General features: G+C 36.9%; 5 protein-coding genes and 2 pseudogenes across 16 annotated transcripts; 2 read left to right on the forward strand and 5 right to left on the reverse strand.

The window, feature by feature from the left end:
• Positions 1-984: 984 nt before the first annotated feature.
• LOC104781227 (THO complex subunit 7B) lies at positions 985-2525 on the reverse strand. Its single transcript, XM_010505876.2, has 3 exons — positions 2362-2525; positions 1409-2033; positions 985-1319 (listed from the first exon to the last, which is right to left on the reverse strand). The coding sequence occupies exons 2-3, from the start codon at positions 2006-2008 to the stop codon at positions 1209-1211; spliced, it is 711 nt and encodes a 236-aa protein (XP_010504178.1). The 5' UTR covers positions 2009-2033; positions 2362-2525; the 3' UTR covers positions 985-1208.
• Positions 2526-4053: 1528 nt separating this feature from the next.
• Positions 4054-5242, reverse strand: LOC104703108 (heavy metal-associated isoprenylated plant protein 8-like; annotated as a pseudogene).
• A 555-nt stretch (positions 5243-5797) lies between these two features.
• LOC104781516 (protein EXORDIUM-like 6) lies at positions 5798-7184 on the reverse strand. 2 transcript variants are annotated; one of them, XM_087512008.1, is made up of 3 exons: positions 6531-7184; positions 6304-6426; positions 5798-6262 (listed from the first exon to the last, which is right to left on the reverse strand). In XM_087512008.1, exons 1-3 carry the CDS (start codon positions 7048-7050, stop codon positions 6225-6227), a joined length of 681 nt encoding a protein of 226 aa, XP_087368134.1. In that variant the 5' UTR covers positions 7051-7184; the 3' UTR covers positions 5798-6224. The 2 variants fall into 2 exon arrangements, with proteins under 2 accessions (XP_087368134.1, XP_010504555.3); XM_010506253.3 differs by having other exon boundaries at positions 5851-6283; positions 6324-6426; positions 6531-7091.
• Positions 7185-7255: 71 nt separating this feature from the next.
• On the reverse strand, positions 7256-9415 carry LOC104781315 (histone acetyltransferase MCC1-like). Of its 4 annotated transcripts, none has more exons than XM_087511824.1 (5): positions 8807-9415; positions 8547-8691; positions 7993-8092; positions 7676-7904; positions 7256-7589 (listed from the first exon to the last, which is right to left on the reverse strand). In XM_087511824.1, the coding sequence occupies exons 1-5, from the start codon at positions 8911-8913 to the stop codon at positions 7493-7495; spliced, it is 678 nt and encodes a 225-aa protein (XP_087367950.1). In that variant the 5' UTR covers positions 8914-9415; the 3' UTR covers positions 7256-7492. The 4 variants fall into 4 exon arrangements, with proteins under 4 accessions (XP_087367950.1, XP_010504293.1, XP_087367984.1 ...); XM_010505991.3 differs by having other exon boundaries at positions 7256-7552; positions 8807-9245; XM_087511858.1 differs by having other exon boundaries at positions 7256-7586; positions 8807-9245.
• A 318-nt stretch (positions 9416-9733) lies between these two features.
• LOC104781611 (heat stress transcription factor A-1e) lies at positions 9734-12934 on the forward strand. Of its 5 annotated transcripts, XR_015597581.1 has the most exons (5): positions 9904-10346; positions 10958-11093; positions 11325-12528; positions 12613-12667; positions 12774-12934. XR_015597581.1 is itself a non-coding variant. In XM_087511672.1 (4 exons), exon 3 carries the CDS (start codon positions 11547-11549, stop codon positions 12489-12491), a length of 945 nt encoding a protein of 314 aa, XP_087367798.1. In that variant the 5' UTR covers positions 9887-10346; positions 10958-11093; positions 11325-11546; the 3' UTR covers positions 12492-12528; positions 12613-12934. The 5 variants fall into 5 exon arrangements, 3 of the variants coding, with proteins under 3 accessions (XP_010504664.1, XP_087367798.1, XP_087367828.1); XM_087511672.1 differs by having other exon boundaries at positions 9887-10346; positions 12613-12934; XR_015597564.1 differs by lacking the exon at positions 10958-11093.
• Positions 12935-15736: 2802 nt separating this feature from the next.
• Positions 15737-16556, forward strand: LOC104781764 (putative calcium-binding protein CML18 pseudogene; annotated as a pseudogene). The gene has a single exon (XR_015597762.1). The product of XR_015597762.1 is annotated as a putative calcium-binding protein CML18 pseudogene (transcript).
• A 1394-nt stretch (positions 16557-17950) lies between these two features.
• Positions 17951-18960, reverse strand: LOC104781999 (uncharacterized). 3 transcript variants are annotated; one of them, XR_015597960.1, is made up of 5 exons: positions 18717-18960; positions 18549-18611; positions 18392-18451; positions 18236-18292; positions 17951-18139 (listed from the first exon to the last, which is right to left on the reverse strand). XR_015597960.1 is itself a non-coding variant. In XM_010506842.3 (5 exons), exons 1-5 carry the CDS (start codon positions 18841-18843, stop codon positions 18074-18076), a joined length of 360 nt encoding a protein of 119 aa, XP_010505144.1. In that variant the 5' UTR covers positions 18844-18946; the 3' UTR covers positions 17951-18073. The 3 variants fall into 3 exon arrangements, 1 of the variants encoding a protein (XP_010505144.1); XM_010506842.3 differs by having other exon boundaries at positions 18562-18611; positions 18717-18946; XR_015597916.1 differs by lacking the exon at positions 17951-18139 and having other exon boundaries at positions 18153-18292.
• Positions 18961-19031: the final 71 nt, after the last annotated feature.

Genomic DNA, 19031 nt, shown 5'->3' on the forward strand with positions numbered 1-19031 from the left:
CTGTATGATTAGTGTGTTCAACGTGGACACATCATCATGTAATTTAATATGATATATGAAATAATTCAAAAGAGAAAAATGAACGATAACTAATTTGTATCATTGAAATCAATCGCAATTATATAGATTTTGTGTCCGGATTTTAGTTAAGCAAACTTAAAATAATTATACGTTGCTTTTCAGTTTGATTCAGTTAAAAATATACACTTTGCATCACCAACGGATCACATTTTCTCAAAAGATGCCACATTCTATTATTAGTAAAGTGGACTATTTTTGGAATATATTCGTATGAACAAATATCTAATATGTATAACTTTATAGTCAAAGCAAAAAAAAGATGGCATTAGAATTTCTAGTGCAAATTAAACACTCAAAAGTTCATTTTTAGTATTAAGATTGTGACCGGAGAGACTTAAGTAAACAATCAGAGAAACGTGTGTATACGAACACTAAATGCTGCTAAAATATTTCCCAAGAAAATGGAAACCTACAATAGGACTATAAAGCCTATTTGGCTAGTCGGTCGCATTATTATTCTTTATAGTCCTAATTGTAATAATTACATATTTCCAAAACCCAACATATGCTTTTGCTTGTGGCTATCGATTTGCAGGAAATATCCGTTATGCAATCACACTTATAATTAAAAATTCTATAAGACAAAAATAGAAACCGCACCAAACAAAACTAAGACTACGTCTAAAACACACAAGAACCTAAAATCCAAACCATTATTGCGATCGGGCAACCGAAAGCCTTCATTCAAACCAAGGTCAAAAGAGGAACACTGTCTAAATCGTAATTATATCTTTCCATTCTTCGAAATATTGTATTCAAACAGATTTCATACCAGCAAACCTACAGACGAGATTTTATAGTTAAGCCGCCTCAAAAGCAAACCCGTTGCTACGTGATTAATATATAATAAACCACTCGGTTTAATCGAATCAACAGTTCAGTCTCGGTTTGGAACAGACGCTATTCTTAACTGGTTTATACTTTCATCACATTGACGTTTGTTAAAGTCTTTGTTTCTCAGTTCTTTTACACAGATCACGGGTTTTCGTAAATGGAAGCAACTAGTTCGGATCACCTCAGTCGAGGGTTGAGGCTATCATAGGCATTATCAGAAACAACAAATAGATGACAAAGCAAACAATTGGAAACAATGTAGCTTTCTCCTTACAAAGTATTCAGATTTGGACTTAATCAACAGACATGGGCTCGGTTACGTTCCTCTGATCATCCAACGCTGTCCGAATCTCGTCCACCAAACTCTTCTGCTCATCTTCCATAGTGTTCTGCAACTCATCCACCTACATTCCCACAACAAAGGTTCACAATCACAAACACTATACAAATGAAAACTGCAAAACTAAAAGTCTCAGTTTTTTTTTTAAATTACCACATGCAACAGCAGAGCAAACTGCTTCTTCCTTAGCTCAAGCAATCTCCAACTTGCAGTGCTCTCTGCTTCAAGCTCAGCAATCTCCTTGTTCAATTCATATATGACCTTCTCAGTCTCTGACCTCGGCGGTTGCGCAGAAATCAGTTTCCTAATCGTCTCACACTCTTCTTTATGCAGCCTATCAATTTTACTCTCCTCAAGCTGCTTCTTAAGATCTTCAATCTCAGTTTTCGCCTGCGTTATCTGCCTCTCCGTCTCATCTTTCACCTCGTTAAAGCTCTCTTTCTCCCTACGGTTAGCTTCCACAACCGCTTGGCTCTTCAAAAGCGGAATTTCAAAAGTAGACAGTTCCTGTAAGAAAGCTTTCGCAAGCCTACCGCACTCGTCGTAGTTCTCTTCATCTTTATCCACTTCTAGTACAAAAGAAGTGAACTTCTTCTGAAGTTTCTTCAACGGAGGCTCCCCTCGAGTGGTAGTGGTTCTGGTCAGTAGCCGGTTTCTAATGATTTTGTCATCGTCCACCGGATCAAATGCATAATTAACCTTAGTCACTACAGTCTCTAATCTACCAGAAATCCTCCTTGCTTTAACTGACATCTCAACTTACTTAATTAACTCAACCCTGCAAAAAGAGATGCACAAAGAACATAACAATCAACATCCAAAACTATATCAAAAACCCAATTAGCCAACTCGCATTATCTTAAAGCTAATGGATACAAGATTCAAGCTCAATTTTTAAATAGCAGAACCGAAACGTAACGTATGTTTGATTTACGCAACAAATATATCGATCTCTTCTTCAAAGCTTCTATAATGAGCGATTCATTATCAAAGCAATTTCTCAATCGTTATCATTAGATGTACTGAATTGAAATTTCCTGTGAGGTTGATTTTACACAGACAAGTTTTTTAAAAAAAAGACAGCGAAAGACAAAGTGTTTACTAACCTGAAGTGAACCCAAGATCCAGATTCGTCTTCTGCAATCAAAACTCGAACAAAGCAGTCCTCTTTTTCATTACAAAACAATACTTCAAATTTTGATGAACCCTAAATCCGATTTACTCATCTTCTTCCTCCCTTCTTTTTTTTTTCCTAACCTTTTTTTGGGATAAATGCATAAAGCACTCTCAACTTAAAATATATTACAAAATCAACCCCAATCTATTAAAATATACAAATCAACCCTTTTCTTTTTCTTTTTGATAAAAAAAAAACAAACCTTTTTTTTTGGTGCGAAACAGGAGGCAATTGCCTCATTGATTTATTAAAAGTAAAAAAAAAAATTACACACGAATTCGACGGGAAAATGAAACCCTGCTAGCATCCTCAGTACATAAAGAAATAACACAAGAGGGACACATCTCTAACAACTGCAACCCTAACGGTTGGGACTGTGCATAAGTAGCTAAGCTGTCCGCAAGACGATTTGCTTCTCGATACACCTGCGAAATTCGGACTATCCAGTCTTTCGAAAGGAAGCCATAGCACAACCGTGCTAGGAACGACAAGGAATGAATATCAGGAATCCGTGTCTTAAGAAAATCAACCACCATCCCCAAATCCACCTCTACCTCCAACTGAGTTATCCTTCTCTCCCAAGCGATAACCAAACCATAGTAAATACCCCATAATTCCGCCATAGGAGCAGAACAAACTCCTATGTTCAACACGAAACCATGGAGCCAGTTCCCCTCCTTATCTCATAATACCCCTCCCGCTGTAGCCAACCCAAGATTACCTCGAGAAGCGTCGTCAGTATTCAGCTTCACCCAGTTCTCCGGAGGCGGGGACCATGCAATCTGTCTCACCATCCTTTCACCACTTCCATTCGTTGGAGCCATCAAAACGTGAGCTCGAGACACCTCATTAGCAACATCTTTAACAAACCTTACCCTGTCCCTACACTTCCCATTCGTATCAAAAACATTGCCACATCTCCACTTCCAACCCCACCACACTGTCATCCCAAAAAGAATAGCCCAAGATACACCAAACCGCAGTTCTGTAATCCCCAAATTTGTGTAAATCCACTCCAACAATGTTTGACGAAAAAACAGATCAAGGTTCTCAGGAGCCACAATCCTGCTCCATAAACCCGACATTGCAGGACAGTCCCTCAAAACATGGAGAATTGTTTCCTCCCCACTATTGCACACTTGAAAAAGACCAGAGTCACTCAAATGACGTCTAAATCTCTCAGCATTGGTCATAACTACCTGATTACAAGCCAGCCATAGGAACACTCGAACTCGCTCTGGGATCACCGCCTTCCATAGCCGCCCATAAAAAGATTTCATATTCAAAGTAGGATCCTGCATTCGAGTTACAAATGAGTAAGCCGACTTAACTGTGAATCTCCCATCTTGACTAGGCCCCAAGCAATTCGATCTCTTGCTCCAGTGATTGAGTCAACAACCATAGCCCCAAGACGTAACCGATCGAAGACGTAAGAAAACAAACCCTTTTTGTTACATTATAGGATAACTGAATTGTAATCTAGTAATCGAATTTGTATATGATTGAGTTGTGGAGACACAAAGTTCTATCATTCAAAATTGAAATATAGGAATGTGTAGCAAATCAAAACCATATATAAGATAACTTGACTAGCCTCTGATTCAACGGGTCAATTACAAAATCACGTGATCGAACACGAATGCACATTTTCGTCGCTAAAAAGCTGAGAGGGATAAGCATGTTGGGATGAATACTGAGGAGGGTAGCTAAAGATTTTGTTTCCATCACTGTCTTCGTTCTTATTATTGTTCTTGTTATTGTTATCTTTGCTTTTCTCTGTGGTTTGACTTGCAAGCTCTGCATGTTTCCCAAGTTTTTTCTTGATTTTCTCCACAAGTTTTTGAGGATCCATGACTCCTCGTACCACCACCGTTGACTTTGCCCGGTCTGGTTCCACTGTTTGAATACCTTTTCAATTTGTCAACATAACAAACGAACAAAAAAAAAAATGTTAGATCACTCACTAAATTAAACTATAATATATGTATGCGTATTACATATATATTACCTTTTATCTTCTCAATGCCTCTTTTAATTTCATGAACGTTTAAAATTACAGTTTTGATCTGCGGAGTAGTCTGAAACCAAACATACAAAATTTGGTTTATACTGATATTAGCTAGTAATATATCAAATTATTTTTTATTATGTATATAATTTATAATCCTATGAGTTTAATGTGTGTATAAATAAGAATATTCAGTACAAAAAAAAAATAGAAAACTTACTTCTTTCTTTTGTTGTGGCTCTTTCTTCTGATCTTGTTTGGGGTTAGGTTTTGGGGAAATCAACTCAGCATTTTTACTAAATTTATTTTGTACTCTTCGTAATATCTTCATCGGATCATCAAATTTCCCAGACACAACCACTTTATTGTTTCCAATCTGTCTTAATTTGCTCAACCCCTAAAATACAAGATGATTATTGTCATCACATGAGACCCATACTAGAACATCCTTAAGTTAAATTATAATTTCATTCAATCCTAACAATGGTAAATGCGACCTAAACTGAAACTTAACATTGATTCTTTGATTGAGACGATATGATTCCATTAAAGAGGACAAAAAATGAATATAATTACCATCATAGCCCCTCAAGCAGTGAGAAACTTGTGATGCACATCCTTCACAGTGCATGTAAACCTTCAGAACAATTTCTTTGCATTGAGTCTTCTTATCAGACTTATCGACTGATGAATCTCCGTTTTTCTGATTTTTCTTCTCAGACTTATCAACTGATGAATCTCCATTTTTCTGATTTTTCTTCTCAGACTTGTTGTCTGCTTCTCCATTTTGCTTGTTCTTTAGTATAAAACAAAAACAAAATAAAGTTCACATAAGTTACTTGTAACAAATACCAAAATCACGAAAGACAAAATGCACATACCTTTCCCATATCAATGTTTACTCTCCTTGTACGACGATCGAGTGCAATGAACAAATGATCAACAATGGGACTCTTATATATATAACAAGGCTAGAGAAATTTTACTATTAATTATATTTTTAGTAACATACAAAAAATTATAAATTTCTCTATTTGGATGATCCTGTTTACTTACAATGAGTAATAATTGTAATCACCAATATGATCTAATTGATTATAGGATGACAAAGAGAGACTACTAATTTTGTAACGACCACTATTAACTTCCTTTTGTAACCTCTCTTATTCAGTGTCAAAATAAGTATACTATTGATTATTTGGATATTCTAAAATCATGAATGGTTACAAATCTTCGAGCTTTATTTTCTTACTTAGCTTGTTAGCGTTTTTAGTTGTCGTAAAATACTGTATTTATCTACTAATTCATGTTTTTTTTTTTTTTTTTTCTCATCAAGTTATATTTACAGGAGGATGGATCGGTCCAACTTTAGTTTGTCTATTTGAATATTACCAACAATAGATAGTATCCTTTACAAACTCAAGGTTTCAATTTTGTCATAAAAGGGTAAAAACTGTGTAACATGTAATAATAACAAAGAGGTTACATAGGAGTCCAGCAAGATTGGGTGATAGGGTCATAAACAGAAGGAATCAAGAATTTCAAGTGGTTGATTCCGTGAGAATTAAAGGCTCCACCAGTAACCGGGTCAACCCGAATTCTACCGGTAAAACCAGGAAAAGCTCCGGAACCAAAAGCCCCAGTGCACTCGGTTGCTGGGTTCTCGATATACATCGAAGAAGAGCCATGGTTTCTCTTTCCGTCATCGTTGAACGGTGTCGTAGCAGATTTGAACAAGAACTTCGTTATAGCTGGTTTGGAGGCAAAATCGGCTAAACCTGTGGCTAGCTGAATAACCAATGCGTCAGCTCCGACATCGCCACTTGGCGGTTGATAGATCATCGTCAGCTCCGACATCGCCACTTGGCGGTTGATAGATCATACCACGTGGACCCTTGTCAGCCGTGTGGAAAGGCCAAGCACACACTCCGGGACATTCCACCTCCGGGTTGCTTAACATTATGTACGGTTGTGGTTCTTTTTTACCTGCATGCGTGGGATTTACGTAATAACGTCAAATTACTCTGATTGTTGTCAATTACGTATTATGTTCATAAATCAATTAGAAGAAGAAGAAGAGAAGATCACACCTTCAATTTTGGCAAGGGAATTTTGTTGGCAGGTTCTGTTACAAAACCCGATGCGATGAGCCCGAACGTGGGACGAAAGAAATACCACGGGTATCACTTTGGACATATTACCAGTGGCCGTCTCAACAAGTTTCTCACCATTACCGATTGTCAATTCGTTTCCATACTTCATCTTCTCATCCACATAAGTCCGGACAATCTTTACCTTAATCCTCGGAGTTACGGTTTTGTTATTCTTCTGTCGGTAAATCTCCTTCAGCTCAAACCTCTCTTGGTAACTCTCCACCACTTTCCACCATGATGATACCTTCGGGTCAAGACCTTCCTTGGCGTCGAAGTTAAGCGATTCTACGAAATCGTGAACCCGCTCCTTTTGAACCGGCGTGAATTGGCCGTACCATAGTAAAGAGAGATCTAGGGTTGCGTTTGGGATTTGCAAAGGTGACTCACTTGAAAGGCAGAGATGCGGCAAGAGGAGGAAAATGATGACGGATAATGAGGAGGAAGAAGAAGACGCCATTGCCACCGCGTGCAAGAAAAAAACTTTTTCTGTTCTTTTGGCCTTTGATGGGGAGTTTTAGGCAATTTTTTTAGGCAAGTAACTAAATTTATTGTTTAAGCTATTTTTTTACACCAAAAGCTGGTTTTATTTTGTTTTTGGATAATTGCCAATGAAGCAAAAGAGCTATTTTCAACAAAGGTAACTATTTTAAGAAGGGTGGTGATAAACTCTTAATCCAACACTTTTTATTAACAAAGGCGACAATAACAGTAACTATTTACATTTTTATTACAGAGAGCAGAATGAGAAATCAAATGAATCAAAAATTATTAGTTTAAATCAGATGAATTCGTACCCGGATGATGATGATCCGAGATTTGATTTGGTTTGTGTGGGTAAGACGCAATCCGTGTCTTTGCAAATCAACCATTTCAAACCTTTCTCCTCCTTGTTCGCCAGCTTAGATGCCACGGACTTGATTCCACTCTTCATATAGTTGACAACAAACATCGCCGCCTCTCTGCAAATTGCAGTAGAATGTCTTAAACCATAACCTACTGATCATAAAAAAAAAAAAAAAAAAAAAAAATTGGAATATAAAGAGAAGAAAAGACTTGTTTTGTCTGTGTGTAATCTTCCTTACAAGGGTGAGCAAGGAGTTTGAGAATCGTTGATAAAGTAGACAAACAAGAAGGCGTCAAAATGCTGTTGTTTGATTAGATAGAATCCGTATAATCTCCGTACGCATCTGAACATCAATCTTTGGTACAAACGGATCGCAGGATTGTTGTGTGCAATCACATGAAGGTAAAGTCCTCGACACAAGGATAAACCAGAAGCATATTTAATCACCTCACTAATAAGTGACATTGCTGAGAAAACAAAAGTAGCAGAAACGTCAGAATTCACAAACCAAGCCAAGATACAGAACATGGTTCAGAATTGCTATATGACTCATACCGATTCCTCTGTTTCTGTATGTTTCTACAACTCCAAGTGTCAAGATGTAGATCAAAGTCTCCTCTACTTTTGAGGAATCGTAATGTATTAAATCATCTATCTGTGCAAGACACAGAAACCATCTGCCATATAAGAAATAAAAAATAGCAATTGACTTGTTTGCATTACCGTAGTAGAGAGCGCCTGAAAGCCATGGTTCAATCATATGACTCAAATTCTAAAAATACTAGAAGCTGCTCCAATTCTAAAGATTGTCTACAACTGAATCACCTTGCAAAGAGACGCAATTTAGGGAACAAGATAACAAACCCACCTAAAAACCTTATGAACTTATTGAATATTCAAAATCATTACAAGATCAGTTCTTGTAATCTCAAAATTTCTGCATAACAATCCAAAAGCTTTACAGAACAAAGAGAAATCATTTATTTACCAGAATTATAAACCAAGCTTAAAAACCATAAACATAATGAACTAATCTAAAGATTCGAAAATAAAAATCTAAACTTTAAGAGCTTGTAATGACAAAATTTCCATTAGAGTGGGAAACTGACCTCGCTATCTTTAGCAAGCACGCATTTAGCAGTAACAAAACCGATGAGTTCATCAGAGTGATCATCAGGGCGGCTCCGATCAACAGCAGCCCATGAGACAATATCAACTCCGTTCACAACACTTCGGAAAAACTCAGACTCATACCTGAGAAGATGAAACAAAAAAATCAATACTTTCACAAAGACATCAAATAAATTAGGAAAATTGAAGCTCAAATGTTCAAAAATTCTCCAAAAAGAAGTAATAAATGAATGCATACTTGATGGGGAAGATGTCACGATGGATTTGCTCCAAACGATCTAGATCATTAGGGTTTATAGGTCTGTAGTAAATACTTGGGCAAAGAGAGATTTCTGGATCCTCCATTGATGAATCCTCAATGAATCTTCGAGGAAATCACCACATTACTGTTTTCATGAGAACAAACCTGAAATTTCCATAGCTTTTTTACGACGAAGTGCCAACACTTTCCAAGTTGAGGTGCCAGATCACTGGATCCGACCCGTTGAACTAAATCGGATCCAGAACCAATCTGGGTATGAATTTGATTGGCTGATTCGTCGCCGAAGGAATCAATCAAGAATCGAGTTTCGAGCGAATGAGAAAAATAAAGGTCCCTTTACCTTGGTTTGCCTTCTCCTCTGTCGCTTGGGGCTTTTTCTCGTTTCAAGTGAAGCATCTTGGGGCTCACGTGCTTTACGACGATCAAATCACGTGCCTCTTATATAAAAGGAGCAGTACTATTTTTATGTGTTTGTACTTTTTGTATACTAGATTAAATTTTGTACTTTCGAATCATATAATTTTTTGATTGATTATTCGTTACCAACATAACTTTATGAAAAAAAATCTTGAAATATTCCCTCCCACTCAAAAAAGACAAAGATTCAATATTAAAAGGAAAAAAACTCCATTAAAACAGAAAAATAAATAAATTGTATTGGCCTTCCACGGCGGCAAGCAGACGAGAGCCTCAAGGTTTTCATTAGAGCAAAAGCGTGAAACGCAGAGGTTAAACAAACGCGAACAATACGTATACTCTGGTGTCTGGTCCAATGATAAAACGAGAGAGTCCATTGCCACGTATGAAAAGAAAAAGAGCTTAGGACCAGATACGTTACTAGAGAAAAAGACCAGGTACGTACCTTTTTATATATTTAAAAAAAAAGACAGAACACGTTAGTCCGGCCCACGTGGTATTTCTTATCTTTAACACAAACACTACATTCTTAATTTAATAATCGGACAGTGGAGAGGAAATCAGATGAGCGGTGAAGATTAAGCCACGTTAGAGCACTCTGCGCAATTCCACCGCTTTCTGGAATTAAAAAATTCAACTGTATAAATAAAAGGAGCAGAGATGGTGAAGCTCTTTGCAGAGTTAAAATAAAGTATATAGAGAGCTTCTTCTTCTCTTCTCTTCGTCGCTAAGAGAAGATCTTCGAATAAATATCTCTGTTGGTTTTTTTGCGTAGTGAATCTTGGAATCATCTCCTCGTTGTGAAGTTGACGGTACCGGAATCAATCGAATCAAATTACGGAATTTTTGAATGGGATCGATTTGCGAATCTGTACCGACGGCGAACTCTTCGACGGCGGTGATGGGGGGATCTATTCCGCCTTTTCTGAGTAAAACCTACGATATGGTTGACGATCCACTGACGGATGACGTGGTGTCTTGGAGCAGCGGGAACAACAGCTTCGTTGTTTGGAACGTGCCTGAGTTCGCCAAACAGTTTCTTCCCAAGTATTTCAAGCACAACAATTTCTCCAGCTTCGTCAGACAGCTTAATACTTATGTGAGTGAGCATCCATCGATTTCGATTCTTTTTTTCCCTAGTTCGATTTGGGGGAATCTCTCTTGTTTTGGTTCAATCAAGGTTCTGATTCTGTCTATGAACGAGTGAATAGGATTTTAAGTGTTATTAGTTTACTGATAATTATAACTTAACGAATGGTTCTGGGAAAAGTCAACTCCTACTAGTAGTGTTTAGAATGATCCTGCTGATTGATGTTCCTATATACTTGTTGAACTATGCACGTCTATTAGGTTGTGTTAGTTGCACTTACTGTGTCTCGTCGTTAAAGAATTGGATCTATGTCTCTTTTTGGCTTCTCACAAACTCGTGCAACATGATTTTACATATTTGTTTTGCAGATTATTTTTCAGTAGTTTTGTGTACATGTATACCTCGTGGACTGCAGGAATATATGTTTTTGGTTTTCTAAGTTTCTAAGCTGCATCTGCATCTGTGAGGCTGGAATGAACTTTCTCATCCCATTTTACAAAATTGTTTTTCTTAGGTCAAACAAAACAAAAGCAAGAAAAGAATGCTCTGTTCCATGGCTTTGTTTTCGTCCTATTGTTCTCTGCTTTTCTTACTTACCAAAAGGTTCACCAACTTTGCAGGCTTGTTTGGATATGTCCTCATATGTGTCTGAAGATTGGTTGACTCTGCAGTTCCATTTCTGGCCAGTAGCTCTAAGTCACAAAACAAAATTTCTATCAGTTGTCCCACTTTAGTCGTTTGTATTTGTTCGTCCAGGTACATGCCCATACACTAAGAACTGTATTAGTTTTCTTGCACCATAGTACTTGGGTGCTGCAGTTAGGACACACAATGAAGAGATTTTATCTTATTATAATATCTCTAGAATTAGTTGTCTTTTGAAGTATTCACTGGTCTTTATGTTTTTCTCTGTACAACTCTTCTATGCTGGCTTCCTATCTTCTTCTGGTTGATGACTGTTCCATTCTTAATGCATCATTTTTACAGGGCTTCAGAAAAGTTGATCCTGATCGTTGGGAATTTGCAAATGAGGGCTTTTTAAGAGGCCAAAAACATATACTAAAGAGTATTGTCCGGCGAAAACCTGCCCAAGTGCAGCCCCAGCAACAACCTCAAGTTCAGCACTCATCTGTGGGTGCGTGCGTTGAAGTGGGCAAGTTTGGACTTGAAGAAGAAGTGGACAGACTCCAGCGTGATAAGAACGTCCTTATGCAGGAACTTGTAAGATTAAGGCAGCAGCAACAAGTTACCGAACATCATCTGCAAAACGTGGGGCAGAAAGTTCATGTAATGGAGCAGAGGCAGCAACAGATGATGTCCTTCCTAGCAAAGGCTGTTCAAAGTCCTGGTTTCTTAAACCAATTCTCCCAGCAGAGTAGTGACGCAAACCAACACATTTCTGAAAGCAACAAAAAGAGGAGGCTACCTGTTGAGGACCAGAAGAATTCAGGGAGTCATGGGGTTAACGGTCTTCTTAGCCGCGAGATTGTGAGATATCAGTCATCCATGAACGATGCAGCAAACACTATGCTCCAACAGATACAGCAGATGAGTAATTCACCTAGCCATGAATCTCTCTCAAACAATCATGGCAGCTTTCTTTTGGGCGATGTTCCAAGTTCAAACATTTCAGACAATGGGAGCTCCTCAAATGGATCACCTGGAGTTACATTGGCAGACGTTTCATCCAATCCTGCTGCAAGCTTATATCCTGCAATGAAGTATCACGAACCTTGTGAAACAAATCAAGTCCTGGAGACCAATTTGCCTTATTCTCAAGGTGATCTCTTAGCTCCAACGCAAGGAGCAGCAGCTTCAGGTAGTTCAAATTTGGATTTTGTTGGGTGCGAGATAGATAATGGAGAGTGTTTGGACCCAATAATGGCTGTTTTGGATGGCCCAATCGAACTAGAAGCTGGTGTTATAAATGAGTTACTTCCTGAAGTTCAAGATTCTTTTTGGGGACAGTTCCTTGGTGAAACCCCTGTGATTGGTGACACAGATGAGCTGATCTCAGGATCAGTGGACAATGAACTGATAATGGAGCACCTAGAATTACAACCAAGCCTGAGTAACGGGTGGAGCAGGAACCAACAGATGAACCATCTTACTGAACAGATGGGACTTCTCACATCAGATGCTCTCAGAAAATGAGAGAAATCACCATGAATTCACAATCTTTCCTTACGAGGTAATCAGTCTTTCTTTATCGATGAGTTATAAACCACACAGTTTCCAGAATCTTTGTTCAAAACCCATCTTCTTGTTCTCGCAGATGGGTTATGATTTTGTGCGAGTCGCAATAACAAAAAGAATATGATTAAAAGGAGGTATGTGTATGTATCAAAATTGGTGTAACTCTGATTCTTGTTAATGTGTAATAAAATAAGAGAAATATTGCCTTCTGATTTTTTGCATTGCACACTTAATGGATAGGAGATGCTCCAAAGTGAGATATGCTTCTGTTCTTGTGTATGTCTTTATGATGATTGAGAATAACGATGCCTCTGATAGAGATCCTTGTTTGTATTTTCGTTACCGAACGTGGCACTCTTGTTTAGACATATATATAAACTGTGGCCAAAATCTTACCTGCTTTTTAGTCTTTCTGTTCAGATAACTTGATAACAAACGTTTATATTCGCATGCTTTTAAAACAAATGCATTTCATTGGCTTGTGTTCTTCAATATACTATTTTGCAATGGCCTGTGTTCTAGATAACAGATTCGTGGTCTCGTAGATCAACATTTTTTTGTTGAAATGTGAAATTTACTGCTGAACAAAATAAAAGGTTGTTTACAGAGGAAATCTAAATCCAAGTACTAAGTTATAAGTTTTAGACGAGAAGACCGAGCAAGATGTGTAGACAGAAAACAGAGGCGAAGGAGCTCAAATTCGCCCCATGAAGTATCTTTACTGAGCTTTCGTTTGATTAAAACTCGGAGTCTCTGTATCCAAGCAAATTGATATGCGTGGAAACATATTTATTTGTATATATTTCGTTACCGAAGATTCAGAAAAAGGTGATGGAGGTGGAGATGACGAACATAGGAGTGAAGGTAAAACCGTCGCATACTTTCACATACATGCTCAAGATGCGCGGGCTTTGGATATTGGCGACGGACAAGACCTCTACCGCGTTTGCGTTTGGCCTGAGCATGGGGAGCTCCCACCGCAAGTGACAGCGTGGGTCGGAACAGAGGTTGGCCATCCTGGCGTTCCTATTACATTTGAGCACACACTCACGTTTAAGCACTAATCTCCTCTCTCAAAGTTCATTCTTCGTCTTGAGCAGTGCTGTGCTTAGGTTCATATTGGGGCGAAAAAAAGATAGTTTTGTAAAAAAAAAAAAAAAAAGAGTTAAAAATGATAATATACTATGGTTATCCATAAGATATGTAGATGATATGTATTTTTAATTATTTATATATTTATATTATTTTGTGTCTATGATAAAATTATCTATATACATAGAAATTATTTGATTTTTGATATATTAAGTATAGTTTAAATTAAATTCTATATAAATATAAATTGTAGGTGTGATTGTTAAATTTTATATTATATATGGCAGCAAATTAGTCATTTTCTTGTTCTTTGAAATGTTGAATAGATATTAACAAAAAAATAAGCAAAACATATGCAAAATATAAACAAAACATAAGTAAAATATTTTTACGTATGTGTTTTATAATGTATTAGATGTTTGAAAGTAAAACTGAAAAACCACATGAAAGTTGAAAATTTGCAACTACACTAACAAAATGCTAATGTGACAATAAAAATAGATGATATGATATTTGAGAGTCTATTTTATATGTTATTACACATTAGCATTTTGTTAGTTAATTAAAAATATCTTTCTTATAAACTTTTAATACAAGTTCTCAACTTTCACGTGGTTTTTCATTTTACTTTCAAACATTTAATAAATTATATAATATTCTATTAATGCAAATAAAAGATTAAGAAATATGAAATCAGAAGAATTAATGACAAACAAAATATCATGGATTTAAAAAAAAAAAACAGAAATACATTTTCAAACTAAATACATAACCTGAGTAAAAAGGATATGTGGCTTTACAATTTTTTACTATTTTGTGGCCTAAGGCAAATGCCATTTTCAATACACATGAAGCACGGTACTAGTCTTGAGAGTGTGAAATCAGAAGAACTTGCCGATTTGAAGTCTACCGAAATGGTTGAATCCGTTGGCACTGGTTCGACACCGATGCCAATCATGCCGCAACCCCAATCGAGGAAAACCTCACAATCTTGGACGTAGATCAAGGTGACAAAGGAAACATCCAGGTGACCCAAGAATTATCTCGTGTTGATGATTGATGAAGGATCGAAAAGTATAGCTTTAATTCATCTGATTGGTAATATTGTAAAACAATTTTAATTAAAAATAAGAAAATGTCTCGGTCAATAGTAAATACGTGTATGAATTTTAAGTATATAAACTGTGTGAATAAAGATGATAGCCGTATATTATATCGTATTTTTTTTCTTTTTCTTTCATCCATACTCTTTTTCCCTGATTCTTTTCTACGTATTTCATCTCTTCAAATTCAATAATCTAAATTCGTCAAATGCTGTCCAAATCAGTGAATCACACACATAAATATCAAGTATCAACAAATCCAAAGTCACACATGATGAAGCAAATTACCAATAACAAGTCATTACATTAAACAAATTCTCACATCATGGGGGTTTTAGAAGACAATTTACATATCAAGGGTATTTAGTATTATCCTATTCTTTCTCTTTTCTTTTTTTTCATTTAATTTTATATATCTATCAAAGATATGCTGAGGTCTATTAAAGAGTAAAAATTAATACCAAATCAAATTGAAATAAATTCACATCATTTTTTTTTGAGAAACATCATATTTCCAGTTGATATTTTCTGAAAACTATAAAAATAATAATTTACATTTGATAGATTCATGTATATATTAATTTGAAGGAGGACATGAACATTATCAAACATGTACTATTTGTTAAAAAGAATTGATAAAGACCATATTTTACGGATATAAAATTACTTTGGAAAAAAATTTGAACATTCATGCTAAATCATGCATGTAAAATCTGATTCATACATACTTAGCTACAAATGTCGAAAATATTTTATATATGAGAAAAAAAATAACATTTTTTTGTATTGTCAAAGTGCCAAAGTGCAAAATAACGTTTTTGAATTAGGAGTTAGCACGACTGTTTTGCCTCCACCGAACAACCGTTGACCGTTTCAATAGTAAGGTAGGTTCGAATAATTAATCGTTTTAAAAAAAAAAATCGAATTCCATCCTCAATCATTTAGATGATTTAAATAAAAATAACAGTTATTCGCTTGCACATTAATAAGAAATCAATCTTACTTGTTTTAAATTCATAATCTCATTCATACCTGTCGTTGACTCTGTCAAGAAAGAAGATACAAAAAATCAATCTAAAAACCAAGAAAATAAATAAAACGTTGTTATTGTTCATTGAAGCTTGACCGAACTCAAAATCAGATTCGAGATGAGCGACGACGGAGGGAAACCGGCGCCGGCGAGACTAGGCGACGAGCAATTAGCGGAGCTTAGGGAGATATTCCGATCATTTGACCAGAACAAGGATGGGAGTTTGACGGAGCTCGAGTTGGGCTCACTCCTAAGATCTCTCGGTTTAAAGCCGAGTCAAGACCAGCTCGACACCTTGATCCACAAAGCAGATCGGAACAACAACGGTCTGGTCGAGTTCTCCGAGTTCGTCGCTCTCGTCGAGCCGGATCTGGTAAAGTGTCCTTACACGGATGAACAGCTCAAAGCCATCTTCAAAATGTTCGATCGTGACGGAAACGGTTACATAACGGCGGCGGAGTTAGCGCACTCGATGGCGAAGCTAGGTCACGCGCTGACGGCGGAGGAGCTAACCGGGATGATCAAGGAAGCAGATCGAGACGGCGACGGTTGTATCGATTTCCAAGAGTTTGTTCACGCGATTACTTCAGCTGCATTTGATAATGCTTGGGGTTGAAGAAACAAAGGTACATATAAATATAAAAAATAGTTTGAAATATTTGGTTTTTTTCTTTTTCTTTTGTTTGGCTTCATCCTCGAATCAAAGACATTTTGGAAGTATATGTGTGTAGTAGTAGGCGTGATGATTCCAAGGAATATTTTTGTGTTATTTACTATTTCATATATTCTTTGATGAAATTTCGATAGCTTGTACAGAAAGCTATCATTGTTGGTTTCGATCTTTAGGGGGGAATATAATACTTTGCGATGCTGCTATGCGTGTGAGTCAGTTCTCAATCCGTAGCTAGATTTAACCACTTTAGTTTACATAGAGATAATGAAGAAAGGTCTCTCAATCGCAAAAACAAAAGAAAGCGCATGACGACTTGTTTTCTAGGTTATGTTTCTGCTTCTCATCGAGTTCTGACGGTCTACCATATGAGACCAATCGCTCGAAGTTTTCCTCATAAATCCTTACCACCTAAAAAAAAACAGAAGATCAAAGATGATGAGAAGATAAAATTGGTTCGTCTTCCCCTTAAGAATTCGTTTTTTCTTTTACCTCTTCATTTTCCTTCACCAAACGTTCCGTGCCTGCTTCAGCGTCAGATATATAAGGGCCTTCAATAAACAAAAGAAGTCACAAACAAAGCTGACTGATTTTATTCGATGAAAAAAAATCAAAAAAATTCTCTTGCTCGCTCTCTCTCCATACCGATGGCATATCCCACAGGCCACAGCCACAGCCGCTGCTATTCCTCGAACTATGAACCACGCAGGTCCCTTGGACACTACTACTACTACAATACCAAATCACAAAATATTAATATAGATATCGACAGTAAGTACTTGAACAATTTTGATGCGAAATCAGAGAGAGAGAGAGAGAGAGAGCGTTACCATCGCTGATACCAGGCGGTGAATAATATAATTTGCGAGACCCCATGGATCTCCCTCCGTGGTAAACCTGCGCAAAGATAATGGTTAATTGATACTTAACAAGAATAGCCATTTCTGTCCTTGAATATGGGTGATGGAGTAACATAAGCTTTTAGTCCACCTGTTACTTCATCACCATTATCAACGGGTCCTGCACAGGTAGATAATGGTTAATTGATACTTAAACAAGAATAGCCATTTCTGTCCTTCAAATCTGGAAGAAGAACAGAACACATTATATTCTTCTATTGTTAGGCTATGGTTTAAGTAGGATTTTCAAGATTGTGTTTTTCTGGCATCTACGCGGTGATATGGGTTGGTAGTTGAAGGGACTTCAGTGAATGCCCAAGTTGGTATCCAGACAGAATTAAATCCAGTCTTAAAAGGAAAGTAATTTAGAGATATGTGGTCAATTTCTTGCTTAAAGAATTTTTATCTGTTAACGATGTAGTGTGGGGGGCAACTATACATGCATCTCGATAAAATGCAGTCAATAGGTTTTTACGTTGAAACATGCAATCACTTTGTTAATATATAGGATATATCGGTAGAGTACGCTACATGTTTTAAACTTGAGTTATCCATTAATTAATTACGTCGGATATGTTATAATAATTCCAAATTCATATTATCAAAGGTGAGAGTGTTGACAATAAGACAAAGCAGCATCAGATTAAAATAATTCACATAAAACACACATACAGTCTAAACGCAATTTACTTAATTGATTGTCTGATCAAATTCCAAACCACACAGTGACCGGATACTAGCCAAAGCTAGCTTGAAAAGATAACTATCGTTTCCTTGGATGAAGTTTTCCTCAGACTCCTCCCTCTCACTGCCTGAGAACACACACAAATAAGAAGACACACAAATAAAAGATCAAAGATATAAATGGCCGGTCATTGGACTTGTTTTGTTGCGTTATGACGGTCTACCATGTCAGACCAAAATTGTTCATCATTCTCGAAGAATTCCTCCAACTTTCTCGATATCTAAACAAAACAAACAGAGAATCAAACATGATGAGAAGATAATATTGGTTCGTCTCCCCCCCCCCCCCCCCCTCTCAAGAATTTGTTTTTTATTATTACCTCGTTAAGCTCCTCCTGACGTTTCAAGACGGCTGCTTCTTGGCGTCTTATTATAAGGAGCTTAAAAATAAAAATCACAAACAAAGCTCTGATTGATTTATTCGATGAAGCAAAAAAAAAGAAAAGAAAAAACCATATCTGGCTTCGCTCTACATACAGATGGCATATACCACAGTTGCTGTTATTCCTCGAAGTAAGTACCGCGCAGCTACATTCGACGCTATAAACAAATCACAAAAATCAATATATATAACCATCTATATATATATATATATATCGACACTCAAAGAAGAATTTTGATGGATGCGAAATCAAAGAGCGTTACCATTATTGATACCAGGCGGTAAAGAAGAGAAATTGCGAGCTTGGTGAGAACCCATGGATCTCCCTCCGCGGTAAACCTTCGCAAAGACGCAGCTGAGGAAGGATTCAAACTCCGGCGTGATCGTCATTACGAAGTGGTATATATATGAATTTATTTACTTCCTTTCAAAACCCAAACTGTAGAATCGACATTTCTCTGTTTTTCTCTGATTTCACTCCCTCAGGAAAACAAAATCCATTGTTGTGATTGTTCAGGAAGTTGCTTTGTCATTTATATTGGAAATGATTTTTAGAAGAGACGACAAGTTAGTGTTTG

Source organism: Camelina sativa, chromosome 1 (genome assembly GCF_030686135.1).
Source record: "Camelina sativa cultivar CO46 ecotype springtype chromosome 1, ASM3068613v1".
Classification (NCBI taxonomy): domain Eukaryota; kingdom Viridiplantae; phylum Streptophyta; class Magnoliopsida; order Brassicales; family Brassicaceae; genus Camelina; species Camelina sativa.